This window comes from Chrysochloris asiatica, unplaced genomic scaffold (assembly GCF_000296735.1).
Source record: "Chrysochloris asiatica unplaced genomic scaffold, ChrAsi1.0 scaffold00116, whole genome shotgun sequence".
Lineage (NCBI taxonomy): Eukaryota > Metazoa > Chordata > Mammalia > Afrosoricida > Chrysochloridae > Chrysochloris > Chrysochloris asiatica.
The window spans coordinates 1336677-1353995 of NW_006408634.1; the positions used below are offsets into that span (position 1 = coordinate 1336677).

At 51.1% G+C, this 17319-nt stretch overlaps 2 protein-coding genes across 2 annotated transcripts in view; both read right to left on the reverse strand.

The window, feature by feature from the left end:
- The window catches only part of ZNF865 (zinc finger protein 865), a 3301-nt gene extending 2485 nt beyond the window's left edge, over nucleotides 1-816 (reverse strand). The window contains exon 1 of the mRNA XM_006868285.1: nucleotides 2-816. Coding sequence (XP_006868347.1) covers nucleotides 2-816 — 815 coding nt within the window. The remainder of the gene's footprint in view (nucleotide 1) is intronic.
- A 13692-nt stretch (nucleotides 817-14508) lies between these two features.
- ZNF524 (zinc finger protein 524) lies at nucleotides 14509-15456 on the reverse strand. Its single transcript, XM_006868286.1, has one exon. It carries the CDS (start codon nucleotides 15454-15456, stop codon nucleotides 14509-14511), a length of 948 nt encoding a protein of 315 aa, XP_006868348.1.
- Nucleotides 15457-17319: the final 1863 nt, after the last annotated feature.

A 17319-nucleotide genomic window follows, 5' to 3' on the forward strand; every position in this document is an offset into this window, starting at 1 on the left:
CGGCAGGTCCTTGTGGCAGCGGCGGTGGCGGATGAGGCTGGACACGTGATTGTAGGTACGGCCACACACTCCGCATTCGTACGGCCGCTCACCTGAGTGTACTAGCATGTGCTGCACCAGGTGCGACGACTGTTTGAAGGACTTCTGACACACGCCACAGGGGAAGCGCCGCTCCATTAGGTACTTGAGCCTCCGGAAATAACCCTTGTCGTCCTTGGTGGGGTCACAGGCCACTCCGGCCGTGGGGCCCGGTGGGGTCTGTGCAGGGGCAGGCAGTGGGCCCGGGGCCCCCGTCGGGACGCCCAGTCCCGGAGTCACCCCTGGTCCGGATACCGGACCACCTCGCTTCAGATTCCCAAAGAGGTGCTGATGTCCCGAGAGGTCCACGATGCCCCACTGTGGGGCGGGGAAGGCGGCATCGAAGAGGGGCGGTGGGGGGGCCCCAAAGGCAGGGGGCAGGGGCGGGTCTGGCTTCTTGGCTTGTGAGGCAGGGCCCGAGGAGGTGGAGGAGGACGAGGAAGACGAAGAAGAGGAGGAAGAAGGTACCTCGGCCTTGGGCTTGAAGGTGGACTGGGGAGGGTAGTCGTACTGGGGGGTGGGCGGTGGGGGAGGGGGCTGCGGTGGGGGCCCCGGGGCACAGGGCAGGGCAGCCATGGCCTTCCCATGCTCCCCATAGAGCTCCATGGGCTCAAAGCGCTGATGGTTGAGGAATTCCAGGAAGTCGAAGGGGTAACTCTGGAAGTGGACCCCATCCTCGCCTCCCAGGCCGCTGCTGCCACCGCCCCCGGCGCCACTGCCCACTGGGTTTGCCTCCATCACGGGTCGGATGGTAGTTGGGAGGCCCTGTGAAGAAGAGGGCGCCTCTGAGGAAGTGGAAGCAAACACGGGTGTCCCCAGCCCACAACTCCCTCACTTCCTGTCCCTCTTCTTTCCCTGCCTTTCCTCTCCCTGTTGCTTGGGGACCCTGAGATACCTCAGCTGTCCATTTCCTAGGTCTCCTGCCCTCAATGCCCCTCTCAAGATCTCTACTTCATCTCCTCAGTCCCAGTGCTCTTGGTCTGCAATACCGCTCAAGTGCCCCCCCTTCCCAATTCCCACCCTTCCCTCAGGTTTTGCCTCTGTAAAAATGGAAACACTATGTTCCTATCATAGTGGTTTCCCTGTCCTTGGGTGGCCCCAAAAGGCTAAGCTCTCCACTACTAATGCAAAGGTTGGTGGTCTGGACCCACCCAGAGGCATCTCGAAAGTAAAGGCCACAGCCTAGAAAATCCTATGAATCAGTTCTGTTCTGCACACATGGGTTTTCCCCATGAGTGGGAGTAGACCCAGAAGCCATGGGTTTGGGACCCAATGACAGAAGATAAGCTGATACATCTCATTTGATTATGCTTCCCTTTACCGCCTGTCGTAGACATTGGGGTTTTACCAATTGAAGGTTTGTGGCAACCCTGGGCTGCTCCATTTACGGGACTCGGTGTTCAGGTTGCGAGGCTCCACGTGTGTTCACCCCGACTGGATCTAACTCCTGCCATGAGTCCCCAAGTCCTCACACCCATGGGGGACCTGGGGAAACGGGGCAGAAGGGCCCATGAGGTGGGGGTGCCCAATTCTGTGCTTAGCCCACAGCAGGGGATAGGGGGCCAGTCTGCACAGGATTTCTCTACCCCTCAGAGGTGAAAGGTGACTGTCTTACCCACCCCCACCCAGAGCGGGATATTTTTAGGCTCCAGTTCGGGGTGTCCTGGCCCTTGGACTAGACTCAAGAGCCTATGCCCTTCACAGCCCCGCAATTAAATCAGATCTCCCAGAAGGGCAAAGGCTCAGCCCAGGAGGGAACCAGACGACTGGAGGCAGCTGGGGCGGGGGGTTAGGGGGTACCCAACAGCCTGAGGATGTGAGAAGTAGGGTAGGGATGGGGGGGTAGAAGGAAAGGCATTTGGGGAAAGAACTTACTTCCTGGCTTGCCTCCATTACAGCAACGCCACCCGCTGCTGTAGAATTGATCCCAACAAAGAGCAACCCTGTAGGACAGTGTAGAACCACCCCAGAGGGTTTCCAAGGCTCTAATCTTTACAGAGGTTCCGAGGCTGCAAATCTGTATGGAAGCAGAAAGCCTCATCTTTCTCCCGCTAACAGCTGGCGGGTAAGAACTGTTGAACTTTTGGTTAGCGGCCCAATGCTTAACCCACTGTGGCACCAGAGTTCCTTACCAGTCCCCATAATTCCATGAGTCAATTCCTTACAGGGAATCTCTATCTAGTCTCCTGATTGGTTCTGTGTCTCTGCAGAACCCTGGCTGATAACGCCAGGGGCTGGGTTCTTACCTGGTGGTGAAACTATGGAGGAGGGGGGAGTTGTTGAGTGCCATCAAGTCAATTCTGACTCACAGCAACCCCATGTGAAAGAACAGAACTGTCCCATACGGTTCCCTAGGCTGTCATCTTTACAGAAGCAAATTGTCAGGTCTGTCTTCCATGGGAGGATTCTAAATGCCCACCCTTCGGTTATCAGCTAGGCATACAGCCATTACCACCACCAGAGCGCTTTAACTATTTGGACAGGAGCCTTTGGGGGTGCTTTCTGGGTTATGAGGAACATTTACATAAGGGCCTAGTTTGTGGGGACTTGGTTGGTCTTGGACAGATCACAAATGTGGTGAGATTCTTCTATCTAGAACATTCTTCTCTAGACTTCCATGAGATTCCCTCTCTCACCTTCTTGAGGTGAGATGTTACCTGTTCAGACGCAGCTCCAAGAGAGCTAACGCCCTAGCTAAAAGTGCACCGCTTCCGCCTTCGACACTGTTTCACCTCTCCTATCGGTACTGATGTTTTCTTTGCGTTTGTATACTGTTCTGTGCCCCTCAGCCTGTCTTGTTAACTGCTGCGCTCAGCACCTAGGGCAGTGCCTGGCACACTGTGGGTGTTCCATAAATGCTGATGAAATGTCGAAATTAGTAACACACTCCCTGGAAATCTGGCAATGATGATATGGTGATGACTGCCAACACAATTCATGTCATCAATACTGCTAAACACCTAAAAAACGGTGAATTGGCTAATGTTATATATATATATATTTAACAATAGAAAAATTGCTACCTAAAAAATATACCCAAATAAATAAACCAACATACTCCCAAGTCTCCAGTGGGCCAGACAAGAAGTCACAAGGGACATTAAAATATGCTTTCAGACTAATACAACAGGAAAGACAACAAAACTCATGAGGTGCAGCTAAGGCAGTGCTCTGAGGAAAATTTATAGCCATGATGTGTGTCTTGATATATATTTGCCGAATGAATGGAGAGGTGAGGCTAGGTTGAACACAACTCCCTGAAAGCAGGGGAAATTTGAGAGATGAACTGATACTAGGGGTGGGGCCCAGGACAAGGGGTTCTGGGGGCCGAATGGCCAGATGCTGAAGAGTACCACTATGAGAGGAGTAGGGAGAATTAACGGGGAACAGACTGGTGAGGCTAATGGCTACTTCTGCCAGGACAGAAGAGATATTTCTCTCTTGTGGGGACTGAAGCCAGGAAGTGGTGTCATTTGCAGGAGATGGGTCATGGCGAGGGTTTATGCGAGATGAGGCTGTCCCAGAAGGCCGGCATGCTTAAGCAGCTGCAGTAATGAGCCCAACTGTTCAAGTTTACTGTTTCAAGAGTTTGTGCCACCTCACAGATTCCTCACAATAACCCTGAGAGGTAAGTACCGTTGTTGGCCCCAGTTGTTTATTTGGGGAAATTGAGGCACTGGGGGGGGGATCTTTTCCCCGAGGTCACACAGCCAATAAAGGGAAAGCTGGTGTTTTACTCTAGATCTTTCTGATACCAGGCCCTGTGGGTCATATTGCACTACTACAAATCTGCCCTGTGCTGAAACTCTAGTCTGTTAACATCAAGATCACACATCTAACACTCAGCCTATGGCCACCTAAGTCTTCGGAATCTTTTCATGTGTTGATGCGATAGCTCCTCCAAGACAGCCCAGAGGATGATCAGAACGACGGGTTCCATTTTATAAAGGAGGAGACAGAGGGTCAGAGAGCTCCATGAATCTCCCAAAGTCACACAGGGCTGGGATCTGAAGCGTGTTGTGAATTGACGTCAAGCTGATTCAGACTTATGTTGACCCAATGTGTCAGGTAAGAACTGTGCTCCCTAGTGTTTGCTAGGTTGTGACTTTTTGGAAGTAGATCACTAGGTCTTTCCTCCCAGGTCAGACCTGCCAGATAGTCAGGTAGTGGACAGATGTTGAACCTCCTATGCCACCCAGAGACCCTATCTGAAGGTTGTTACTGTTAGGGGCTGTCTAGTCGATTTGGACTCATAAGAGAGTCACAAGGGACATTAGAATATGTTTTTAGGTTCTGTGTGAAAGAGTAGAACTGCCCACAGAGTTTAATTGACTGATACAAAAGGAGGAAGACTTCTGCATCTTTTTCCTGTGGAACCACCAGGTCGGTTTGAACCCCCAACCTTAAAGTTAACAGGCAGGCATTTAACCCTTGCCCACTAGGGCTCCTTACTGGAAGCTTCTCCCATGCAATATGCTGTTTTCTAACATCTCTGCTTCTAAGACAAAGGGAGACCCTCCCACTCCACCTTCTACTGAAAACTGCTTTCTCCAGCCACCCACCACCCTCCACGACCTGATCCCAGGTCTGGGTTAGTCCCCAGGCCAACCACCAACACGGACTGAACACCAACTAACAAACATGAATTGTGTGGGGTGCCATGTGTGGCTTGTCTCATTTACACGTCACCACAAACCCATGAGACAAGCATCAGTAGTAGTGTTCCCATTTCAGACAGGAGGACGGAGGCTAAACAGACAGGAGGACTCAGTGCCTTTGCTCAAAATCCTGCAATGACTCCCACTGCACTCTGAGTCAACGCTGAAGAACCAATGATCTACAAGGGCCCTCAGTAGCCTCCCCACAGCCTCTGGCTGCTCCAACAACTGACACTTCCCTTCCAGACTCAGCAGAGCAATAAAGCTTTTCCTTCTGCATAAAAGCCCCTCGACTGCACAGAAGCTCCTCCCTCTACAGGAGACCCCGCCCCCTATACCAAGGCTCCACCCATGGCACTGAAGCTCCTCCCTCTGCACTGAGGTTTCTCCCCCTATCCCAGAGACCCCATCCATTGCACTGAGGCTCCTTCCGTGATGAAAGCCTTTCTCCCCTCTACACCCCCTACTGAAATGACTCCCTCTCTGCATGAAAGTTCCCCAACTGCTCTGAAGCTCCTCCCATGGTACTGACGCTCTCCCCACTGCACTGAGGCCCCTCCCCCTACAGAAATCCCGCCCTCTAATGGATTTCTCTCCCGCTTCCTAAAGCCACTTCTTCGGCAAGGAGGACCCTTCTACTTCACTGAAGCTCCTCCCCTGGAACCAAGGCCCCACCCACTGCAGTGATATCCCGCCCCTGAGCAGAGGCCCCTCCCACTTCCGTAAAGCTCCTCTCCCTTCCCCAAGGGAAGCTCCTCCCTCTGCACTGAGGTCCCGCCCACTATGCAGAGGCTACTCCCTGCACACTGGCTGTGGTTCCCCGCTGGAATGGTCTCAGTCCCCATACCCACCCCTCTCTCCCTCTCCTTCCGGTTTGTTGGAAAGTCATCTCAACAAGACTCTCCGTGAGTATTTTAACCAATAGTCACCAATAGTCCTGGTCTCCCTCCTGCCGTTTCCTTTCCTTCCTCCACTCTCCCCAGCACCTAATCTGCTGCAGAATCTTTTCTTCTTGTTTATGGGGGGTCTCTTCCTCTACTAAGGAGCAAGTCCTGGTGGTGCAAAGTTTAAGTGCTTGGCTGCGAACCCAAAGACTGGCAGTTAGAAATCACCCAAAAGCTCTGCAGGAGAAAGAGCTGGCAGTCAGTTCCCATCAAAATGACAGCTAGAAACCCCTGAGATGTAGTGCGGCCATGAGGCGATGGCAACTAACAAGCCCCTCTCAAAGGTCAGCTCCGTCAGGACAAGGGTTTTGATTACTCTGTTTATGGCTGTAGCCCCAGGACCCAGAACAGTGCCAGGCATTTATCGGGTAAATGGATGAATGAGGCTAGCGGACGAGGCAGATGACTACCAGTGGAATCCAGGGCCCAGAAGTTCTCTGTCCAGAAGCTGGGCAGATTGGGGTGAAGTGTTTCATCAAAGGTGTTGAGGTGACATGGGCCAGGAGTATGTGTGGCATTCTGGGGGTTAGGGGTCGGGGTACACAAGAAAAGACGAGGTAAGATGCTGTGTCCTGAGTGAAGCCGTCCTTCCACGTTCTCCGACACCACCGTCCCTATAACTATTCCCAATCTGGCTGTATTTCAATTCACACACATATAAGAGGGCTTCAGAAAGTTCATGGAAAAATTGAATTACAAGATTACGGAATTTTCCCAAGACCTTTTGAAACCTCCTTGCATATACAGTCAATCCTGCGGAACCTGGAACCAGTCAGAAAAGGAAAACGCAAGTATTTTCCAGATAATATTTGTGGAGTTCTGATATAGCACTACAAGGTAACGTATTGAACCACATTAAGCTCAGTGGTTCAAGCCCATCAGCCGCTCCTCGGAAAGCCTATACAGGGTTGCTATGGGTCAGAACCGACTCAGTGGCACTCAATAACAATAACAAGGAATGCTGCTATTGTTGTAAGTGTTGCTGAGTGAGTTACATAACGGCCCTGTATAGGGTTTCCAAGGAGTGGCTGGTGGGTTTGAACTATCAACCTTGTAGTTAGCGCAGTTAGTGGTCCAGTGCTTATCCTACAATGCGGCAGAAAAGTGTAAGAATGCAGCCTGTCAAAGGTGAAAAACTTGCAAGAGACACAGACTAACAAGTCAGTCCCACTGAGCTCCAGCTCTCACAGGTTTTACTGTAGCTGGTTTTGGAATGCCTCTCCCCACCCCTCGCATAACAACTCCACAAGGACAGGGATTTGGGTCCATTTTATTCCCTGTTGCATCTGCAACACACAGAAGGTGCTCATGAAACACCTGTGGAATAAGTGGGCCAATGCATGAATGAAGAACAGGCTGACTTTGGCAGAGCTGATGATGAAGAAGTTAAGATTACTGATCCCAATGCCTCTACCTCCAAGGCTCTGGGAGATGAAACCTTCTCTCCACCCACTCTTCCCTTCCAGTTCCTCTGCTTCAACCTCGCTGACCTCCCTGCAGCCCCTCCCTCCGGGCCTTTGCACATGCTATTCCCAGTGTCTGGAAAGGAGCACCCACACCTCTACATACTCTGCGTAGTTAAGCAGCTCCTTGTAATTCAGGTCTCTCCTCCCAGTTGGCTAAAGTAGTCAGCCCCTAAGGAACACCATTTAATCTTTACTTCTTATCTATCCCCTCAACCACCAGTCTGTGTTGTTGGTGTTGGGTGCCATGGACTCAATTTCCAAGTTCCAGCAATCTCCTGAGAAGGTGCAGAACTGCCCATAAGGTTGTCTAAGACTGGAATCCTTACAGGGGCAGATCACCAGGTATTTCCTGGGGAGCTGCGGGTGGGTTTGAATCACCAACCTTTCAGTTACCAGTTAAGTGCTTAACCATAGGTCATCAGGGCTCCTTCAATCAGACTGCAACATCCGCCCCCCCCCCCCCCCCCCCCCCCCCGAGTTCCGAGTTAAGAACACAGGCATCTCCCCCTCATGACTGTGTCCCTCGGATCTAACAGGGTGACGGATGAATGAGTGAATGCCTGGGCAAAGGAGGTCATCCTAATTCATCTCTCTAGGGAGACCAGGAAGATGGAGACCTGGGTGGGTCGTTGCAGGGCAGGCCAGGAAAAGAGGAACATTCTGAGAGGCAAGCCGAGTAGACAAGAGCTGACAAAAACGAGGGTGGGGTGGGACTGCTTCATTGGAGCCTAGAGCGAAAACAAACCAGACCCTCTGCCATCGAGTGGATTCTGACTCCCAGCGACCAGCTGAGGCAGAGTAAAGCTGCCTCACAGGATTTCTGACATCATAAAAACGTAACGGAATCACATTGCGGTATCCTTCACCGGAGGAGCAGCTGGAGGGTTCGGAAGGCTGACTTTTCAGTGAACAGCTGAGTGCTACCAGGACCCCTGACAATCTATCTATACCTGCTGCCATTAAGTCCTGACCGTGTAGGGAACAGTAGAACTACTTCAAAGGGTTTTTGGGCTATCAGTGTTTTTGGAAGCAGACGGCTTTAGCTTTCAACTGAGGAGCAGCTGGTGGGTTCAAAATACTGACCCTTTCGGTTAGTCGCCCGAGTGCTTAATACTCTGCGCCACCTGGGCTCTGGTAGCTGCCCAAACCCACCCCCAGTGCCACTGAGTGGATTGCAACTCTTAACAACCCATTTAGTGGGCAGTGCAGAACTGCCCCACAGGGTTTCGGAGACGAGGAGCAGAAAGCCTCATCTTCCTCCTGGCAGAACAGAGTGGCTGGTGGGTTTGAACCGCTGGCTTTTTGAGTAACAATCCAGCGTTTAACCCTACACGCCACCAGGGACCCTGCCTGGAGTGAACCAGGCAGCTATTTCTAGCTGGAGAAGAGGATGGGGTAAGAGAACAGAATGAAGGAGAAAGCTGTTCTATTGGGGGTCGGGGTGCACGGGGTGCCTTCTTGCAGAGTTAGTGAGATAGTCTAGATGTTACCCAGAATGTAAGTTATTGTTACACCACTAAAGGGAGCATTCTGAGAGCGGGGGCAGCAAGAGTTTTTGGGGTCCGTGTTGTGTGTGAATTGCAATACTGGGGGGCAGGTCTGCAGTAAGGTACTAGTGAGAGTGGTCTCCAGGCAACCCCAGAACGGATACTACTGGAGTTTTCACCCGCAGGATTTGGGGTTGCCCTGCAGAAGCAAGAATGGGCGTCTGTGCGAGGATTACTATGGAAAAGCACCGTGGGGGGGTCCTGGCGGTTTCGGGGCGCTCAGGGATGAAAACCTGTTGGCAGTTGTCTTGCAAGGAGACGTTAGAGGGAAGATAACTGGGGTGCTCTTCTGGGGGCAAAATTTGGGGGCCCTCTGGCAGGGCCCGGCGGGAGAAGCACTGATTGGGGGCGTTCCGGGACCAGGGCGGGGCCCCCCGCCCCCGTGGCATTCGGGGCCCCGGGCCGCACGCCCCGTCACTCACCGGCGCCGGGGTCTCCGCCGGGAGGAGGCCGAGGAGGCGGAGGAAGCGCCGCCGCTCCGGGGAGACCCGAGCGCCCGCCCGGAAGTGCCGCCCCCTCCCCCTCCTCAGCAGCCCCGCGCCGCCCGCCCGCCCGGAAGCGGAAGTCGCGTCCGTCGCCGAGGCGCCGGCGTGGAGGAGCGGAAAAGGGAGACGACGGCGGCGGCGACCGAGGCGACGGGAGAGAGCAAAGTGCGCCTGCGCACTGGCTCGGGGACGCAGGCGAGGAAAGTCTAGGCTGCTTCCGCTGGACGAACGGCACAAGCTGCGCTTGCGCTATGAGAGTCCGCCTCTTCTGAGGACACCGCCTATTCGGCGCGGCCACACCCCTCACAAACGTCTCCTAGTTTGGACCCGCCCCTGGCTTTGGACCATGCCCACTTCTGAATTTAATTATCATAAACCGGACCGTTGAGTCAAAAGGCGTTCTCATTACTCCACGTTCACTAAATTCCTTTGTACTATTTTCCCAACTAAGAAACCCTGATTGCGCGGTAGGATACGTATTGGGCTGCTAACTCACCAACTGCTTCTTGGGAACCCTATACAGGGTCGCTATAAGCGGAAACCGACTCGACGGCACTTAACACCAATAATAACTACAAGGTCGTTATGAGTAGGAATTCACTCGATGGCAGTGGGTTTGGGATTAGTCTAGCTAACCCAAAACTTAAATAGCTGCGTGGAGTCGATTCCGACTAACAGCAACACTATTGTAGCAATATTATTGTTGTTGTGAAGTGTCGTCTAGTCGGTTTCCACTTATAGGAATCCAAGGAGCAGCTGGTGAGTTTGAACCGCCGACCTTGTCATCTAGTGCTTTATTGCACAGCACCATACCAGGACTCCAGCAACTCTATAAGGAAAGAGTCCAACTGATACCTGGTGTGGTACTGTAGGATTAGCACTGGACGGCAAACCTCAAGGTCGGCAGTTCAAACCCACCAGCCGCTCCTCGGAAACCCTATACGGGGTCTCTCTGAATCTGAACTAACTCAACGGCACTTAATAACAGCAGCATTAACGGGTTTCCAGGCACATAACAAGTCTAACTCTCTAGAATTCCTTTTTCTCTTTTTTAAGCCCCATCACTTTCTTTTAAAAGGAGCTCTAGTAGCATAGTGGTTACAAATCGGGCTGCAAACCTCAGGGAGAGCAGTTCGAAACTACCAGCTGTTCCGCTCGAGAAAGATGAGGCTTTCTGCTCCCATAAAGATTTACAGCCTCGGAAACCCTGTACAGGGTCACTATGAGTCGGAACCGACTTAATGGCACATCACCACCACGATCACTTTAAGTCCCGCCTCTCAATGTTTCTTCTGTGGAGCCACGTCCCCTGGGTTTAAGCTTCTCCTGTGCACACCAGAGCTTTGAAGCTCCACCTTTTCCAACTTTTGTGAGACGGGCTGGCTCACAGCTCATGTTGCTAATTGTTAGGTGCCAACCACCCAGTTCATGGCAATCCACTGAAGGACAGAAGGAAACCAGGCTGGTCCTGTGCCAGCCTCACAATCGTTGCTATATGCGAGTCCACTGTTGCCGCCACTGTGCCCGTCCATCTCACTGAGGATCTTCCTCTCTGTCACTGACCCTCTACTTTACCAAGCATGATGTCCTTCTTCAATGGACTGGAACCTCCTGATGACCTGTCCAAAGGGCATAAGATGAAGTCTCTCCCTCCTCATTTATAAGGCGCATTCTGGGTATGTTTCTTCTAAGACAGATTTCTTCATTCTTGTTGTTAAGTGCCGTTGAGTCGATTCCGACCCATAGCGACCCTGTATAGGGTTTCCAAGAAGCAGCTGGTGAGCTTGAACCACTGACCTTGAAGTTCAAACTGACTTTGCAGTCTGACGCATTAGCCCACAGCGCCACACCAGGACTCCATTCTTCAGGTTGTCGTTATGTGCCATGGAGTCGGTTCTGACAGTGACCCTGCACAGGGTTTCCGAGGCTGTAAATCTTTACAGGAGTAGAAAGCCCCATCTTTTTCCTCATCTTAGAGCTGGTAATTTCGAACTGCTGACCTGGAGGTTAGCAGCCCGATTCGTAGGTAGTCCATGATATATTCAATATTCTTTCCCAACCATAATTCAAAGGCATTAATTCTTCTCTGGTCTTCCTTATTCATTGTCCAGCTTTCACATGCATATGAGGTGATTAAAAATACCAAGAATGGGTCAGACTCACCTGAGACCTCAAGATGACATCATTGCTTTCTAACACTTCAAAGAAGTCTTTTTAAGGAAATTTGCCAGATGCAGTATTTTTGCTGTTAAATGCCTTGTAGTCAGTTCTGACTCACAGTGACCCTGTATAGGGTTTCCGAGGTGCGGCTGGTAAGTTTGAACTGCTGACCTTGTGGTTCAAACCGACCTTGTGGTTTTGAACCTCCAGTGCTTATCCTACGATACCAGGACTCCCGATGCAGTATGAGGATGCTTAAAAGTGTTTTAGGACAAATTCCATTATATTTTAACTCCATTTTTTTCACGAAGATTTCGAAGACCCCTCATACATAATTTTATGTATTTACTGTTACTTCCATGGGTGTTGATTGTGGATTCAAGCAAAAATGAAATCGCAGAAAATTTCAATCTTTTCTCTGCTTATCTTGATATTAAGGAGCTCTGGTAGCATAATGGTTATGAATCGGGCTGCGAACCGCAAGGTCAGCAGTTCAAAGCTACCAGCTGCTCCAGGGGAGAAAGATGAGGCTTTCTGCTCCCGTAAAGATTACAGCCTAGGAAACCCTGTACAGGGTCACTATGAGTAGGAACCGACTCCACGACACATAACGACAACAAATCTTGATATTACTTATTGGTGGTGGTGGTGCCGTGAAGTTGGTTCCAACTTCAAACAGTGACCCTGTTTCCGAGACTGTAAATCTTTAGGAGAGCAGAAAGCCTCATCTTTCTCCTGAGGAAATGCTAGTAGTTTTGAACTGCTGACCTTAAAGTTCGAAGCCCAACTCGTAACCACTAAGCTACCAGAGCTCCTTACTTATTGGTACAGTTGTGAATATTTTTGTTTTCTTTGTGTTGAGATATAACTCATACCGAAGGCTACAGTCTTTGATCTTTACCAGTAAGTGCCTCAACTGCTCTTAACTTATAACAAGCAAACTTGTGTTATCTGCATATCGCAGGTTGTTAATAAGACTTCTTCCAATGCTGATGACATGTTTTTCTTCATATAATTCAGTTTCTCAGATTATTTGCCCAGCATAGAGATGAAATAAGTATGGTGAAAGAACACAAGCCTGGAGCACACCTATCCACCTCTTCTGTTCAGATGACTACCTCTTGATTTATGTACAAGTTTTGAATGAGCACAATTAAGTGTTCTGCAACTCCCAGTCTTTGCAATGTTATCCATAATTTGTTATGACCCACACGGCTGAATGCCTTTGCATAGCTAATAAAGCAAAGGTAAACATCTTTTAGTATTTTCTGCTTCCAGTCAAGATCTGTCTGACATCCACAATGATAAGCCCTCATTTCACACCCTCTTCTGAATGTGGCTAATGCAGTCTCTTCAGTCAGTGGTTCCCTAAGTATGGCTAGGCTACCAGGGGCATCAACAGGCCCTGGAAACTTGTTAGAAATGCAAATTATTGAGCCCCTCCCCCAGACCTATTGAATTAGAATCCCTGCAGGCGAGATGGTGTCTAGCAATTTGTATATGTATGTTTCAGGTGTCTCTGATACACACCAAAGTTTGAGAGGCTTTATCTCACTTCATATTGTAAACCCTGCCCCTCCCACAAAGTACTGAAAGCTTCCTTCCTCACTGACCCCACCCTAAGCACCCAAGTCCAATCCTATCACCCCCTCCTTCTCAGGAATTTGCTTTATAAAAATGGAACCTCCTTCATTCCACATACTCTGAATAACAGTTTTGCCTCTGGGACTCCTCCTAATAACTAAGTCCCACCTTTTCTAAAACCAACGAGTCCTAGTGGCTTTGTAGGATAAACATTAGACTGCCAAGCACAAGTTCAGACCCACCAGCCACTCTAAGGGTGAGAGATGAAACTCTCTGTCCCGTAAAAATGTACAGCCTTGGAAGATCTGTGAGTAGGAATCGGCTCCATGACTGTGGGTTTGGGGTTAGCCTATCTAACCCAAACCTGAACGGCTGCCCACTCAGAGCAACTCCATGTTGTTGTTGTTAAGTTCCCACTCATCGCAATCCTTTATAGGATTTCTGAGGAGCAGCTGGTGGGTTTGAACTGCCGACCTTGTAGTTTGCAGTCCAGTGCTGATCCTACAGTGCTACACCAGCACCCCTGTAGGATAGAGGAGAACTGCCTTCACAGGATTTTCAAGGCTGGTGTGGCGCTATGGCTTAAAATAAGGTCGGCGGTTTAAGCTTACTAGCCACCCTTGGAAACCCTATATAGGTTGCTATGGTGCTTAACACCAACAACAAATCTTTAAAGCTGACTGCTACATCCTTTTCCAGAGAAGCGGCTGGTGTGTTTAAACGACCTTTGGTTGGCAGCCAAGCGCTATAAAGACTGTAAATCTGTATGGGAGCAAAAAGCCTCATCTTTCTCTCACGGAGCGGCTGGTAGTTTCGAACTGTTTGCAGCCCGATTCGTAAGCACTACGCTACCAGAGTTCTGTCAGTCTAAATCACTCACTTAAGCCCAACCCTAAACTCACCAGTTGCTCCTTGGAAACCCTATACAGGGTTCGCTATGGGTCGCAATCCACTTGATGCACTTAACAACAAATATCTTATAGCCCCACCTCAGTTCTCAGCGCCTACTTCTAAGCCCCGCCCAGTTCTCACTTTACAATCCAATGAGCCTCTTCCTTCAGTCCCAGCTCCGCCTCCTGTTTTAGCTACGCCCTTCATCCAAGCAGCTCCCAGACCTCCGCCAGCCATCAGAGTTGTTGGTCCCGTCAGATTTCCTTTCTCCAAACGTTGGATTCCCCAGGACTAGGAGATTGGAGCCACAAGACAGCTACACTTTGGCGACTCTGACTGTAATAGGGAAACCTAACAGCCGCATGGACCGTCCCATGTTTTACTGAGAATGCGTTGTTTACTGTGAGGCGCAGAGGTTTTATCCAAACTCTCTCTTCAGGCGCTTCAGTGAGGCCCATTATTTTGGGGAAATCTGGTGACACTGTGCACAAGCGGTTCAAACCCACCGGCTGCTCCCCAGGAAAAAGATGAGGCGGTCTGTTTCCGTTAGGATTGACAGTCTCAGAAACTCTCGGGAGCAGTGGGTTTTTGCACTTTCCAGGGAGACAGAAATCTGCAGGGAGGAGAAGGGAGGATCAGCTCCCCGCACCATCACTGAAGACACAGGGAAAGCCAGCAGGCAGATATTTATTCCGTCAGTCTGGGGGAGCGTGGGAGAAGGCAGCGGGACCCTGAAGTGTAGGTCTCCACCCTCCCCCAACGGGAAGACCACCAGAAATGCAAGGGTCCTGGCCGCCCTGCTCACGCCCAGCACCAGCTCCAAATTTGGCTTGAGACAGGGGGACCAGGGCTGCAGGGCTGACTGGTTTGGTCTCCTCTGGCCCCTCCTCATTTGCCCCCACCGTGGTGCCCTCATGGTTATCGTCCCAGGGTGAAGGTTCAGCCTCGGGGTCTGGGGGACACAGAGGTTCCCCCAGGGTGTCCGGGTGCTTGCGTTTGGCATGGCGCCGCAGTGTGTTGGCCTCGGTGAAGCGTAGCCGGCAGATGGGGCACTGGAAGGGGCGCTCGCCCGAGTGCACGCGGTGGTGGTGGGCCAGCTCGCCAGCCTCGCGGAAGCTCCGGGGGCACAGTGGGCAACGGTAGGGCCTCAGGCCGGCGTGGATATTGCAGTGACGCCGAAGGTGGCTAGATCGTTTGAAGGCCTTGCCGCAATCCTTGCACTCGTGGGGTTTCAGCTCCGAGTGGGAGATGCTATGCCGCTCCAGGTCAGAGAGGTAGGGGAAGGCCCGCAGGCACACGAGGCAAAAGTGCGGAGCCTTCTTGGGGCTGGCGCCCTCGGGCCTGCCCGTCACCGACCCTTCGGACACTGTGTAGGGCACACCCTGGTCATCGATCAGCAGGAGGTCGCTACCCCCACCGCTGCCCACGGGGGACGACACCCCTTGGGACAGCAGGGGCTCCTGCCCAGACCTGGAGGGGCGGCCTCGTTTACGAGTGTGAGAGGCCTTAAGCTTCGGATTCGTAGGGGTGGAACCCTCAGGATGACGACCCCGGCGGCCCACGGGAACAGAAGGTAAAGCCAGAGGTTTAGCTTCCTCCCTTGGCAAAGGCGAAGGCAACGGGTCTGGGTTGGCGTTGTCCATTGAGTAGTGGGGGGCTTGGGTCAGGGTACTGGAGCTGGGCTAGGAGGAGAGAGGGGTAGGATCAGTGCAGGAAGGTGTTGGGGGCATCTCTGTACCCCCAACACTTTGCCCCATCCCTCTTTCCAAATCCTAGGCATCGCTGCCATTTCAACCATGCACGGAAGCCTCACCGAAGTCTGGGGAACATAGCAAAATAACTGTGTATCCGTTTAAACTACCCTCTAAATGTTTTCTTTAATTAGCCCCGGTGGCGCTGCAGGATAAGCAATGGACTGCTAATGGCAAAGTCAGCAGTTCAAACCCACCAGGGAGAAAAATGAGGGTGTCTGCTCTGAAATCCTATACAGAATTGCTCTGAGTTGGAATCCACTTGATGGTAGTTGGGGCTTTTTTGGAATGCTTTCTTTAAGGAGCCCTGGTGCGCAGTGGACTTGAACCTACCAATTACTCTTTGAAAGAAAAGTGTGGTGGTCTGCTTCCGTAAATATTTACCAACTGAAAAACCCTATGGGGCAGTTCTACTCTGTCTTATAGGGTGTCAATGAGTCAGAATTAACTTCACAGCGCAGGTTTGATCTAGAAGTTCAGGGTCAATTTAGGCTGAAAAAACCCCACATTTCTTTTCAAGGAGGATACCACCGCCATTTCATGGATTCTGATGAAAACAGACTGCTTCATCTTTCTCCTCTCTGAGAGACTTGTGGATTTGAATCACCAACCGTCAGTCTTTTGGCTAGCAGCCCAACACTTAGAGGTTGACAGTTCAAACCCACCAGCTTTCACAGGAGAGAGATGTAGCAGTTGGCTTCCATAAAGATGACAGCTTTGGAAACTCCATGAATAAGTTTGACTCTTAGAGCCCTGTTGGTTGTGTGGGTTGTTAACCACAGCATTGGCAGTTCAAATTCATCAGCTGCTCCCAGGGAGAAAGATGAGCCTTTCTACTTCTGTAATGTATGATACTCTCAGAAACACTACGTAGGGCTGAGTCAGAACCAACTCGGTGGCAGTGGGTTTGTTTAGATATAGGGTTGATATAAATTGGAAGCGACTCAATGGCTGCATGTAACTTGATAGATGCAGATCGCCAGGTCTTCTCTTATTGGAGTCGCTGGATGGAATCGAACCACCAACCGTTTTGTTAGCAGCCCTGCCTCTAACCATTTTTGCCAATATGGCTCCTTGATATGTGTAAATTTAAGGGCCAGTATCTAAGAATTATTTAAGAGTCATAGCCGTTGAGTAGCTAAGCCTTGCACCAACCGTCTGAATAAGGGTACATGACCCCCGTTTTGCAGTGGGGAAAGTGAGGCATGGGGAAGCCAGGGTAGTTGCTCAAATTTGTCTCCACCAAGGCCAAGACTCAAGCCAGCTGTTGCTTACTCCAATGGCCCAAGGAGACAAGAGGATGTTGTGGGCGAGTCCTTCAGTCCCATGTGAATCCGGCTCTGCACATCACTAAACGCTTTTCTGAGACAATGGTTCCTCTTCTGTAAATTGGGTATATTTGACAGGGTGGATTGGAGAGGCAAGTGAGATAAGGCAGCTAGCAAATACTCCAGACACCCCCCCCCCCACTATTATTATCACCATGGAGATATGCTTATTCCCATGGCCCTCCAAACACCTGGGTCCCATGGGGCTGATTTAAAAGCAAGGCATATTGAGAACGGGATTAAAACAACAACAGGTGCAACTAGGTCCGGCCAGCGAGGGTCCACTACTTCTGATAACTTGGTTTGCTCCGGTGGGGGCTGGATTAGAACCTGGGTCATGAGAAAAGAGGGAGTGGGACTGGCCCCGTGGATCTACCCTTCTGGACCCCACCTCCATCCCGCCCTGGCGCGCACCCTTAGGCCCCCA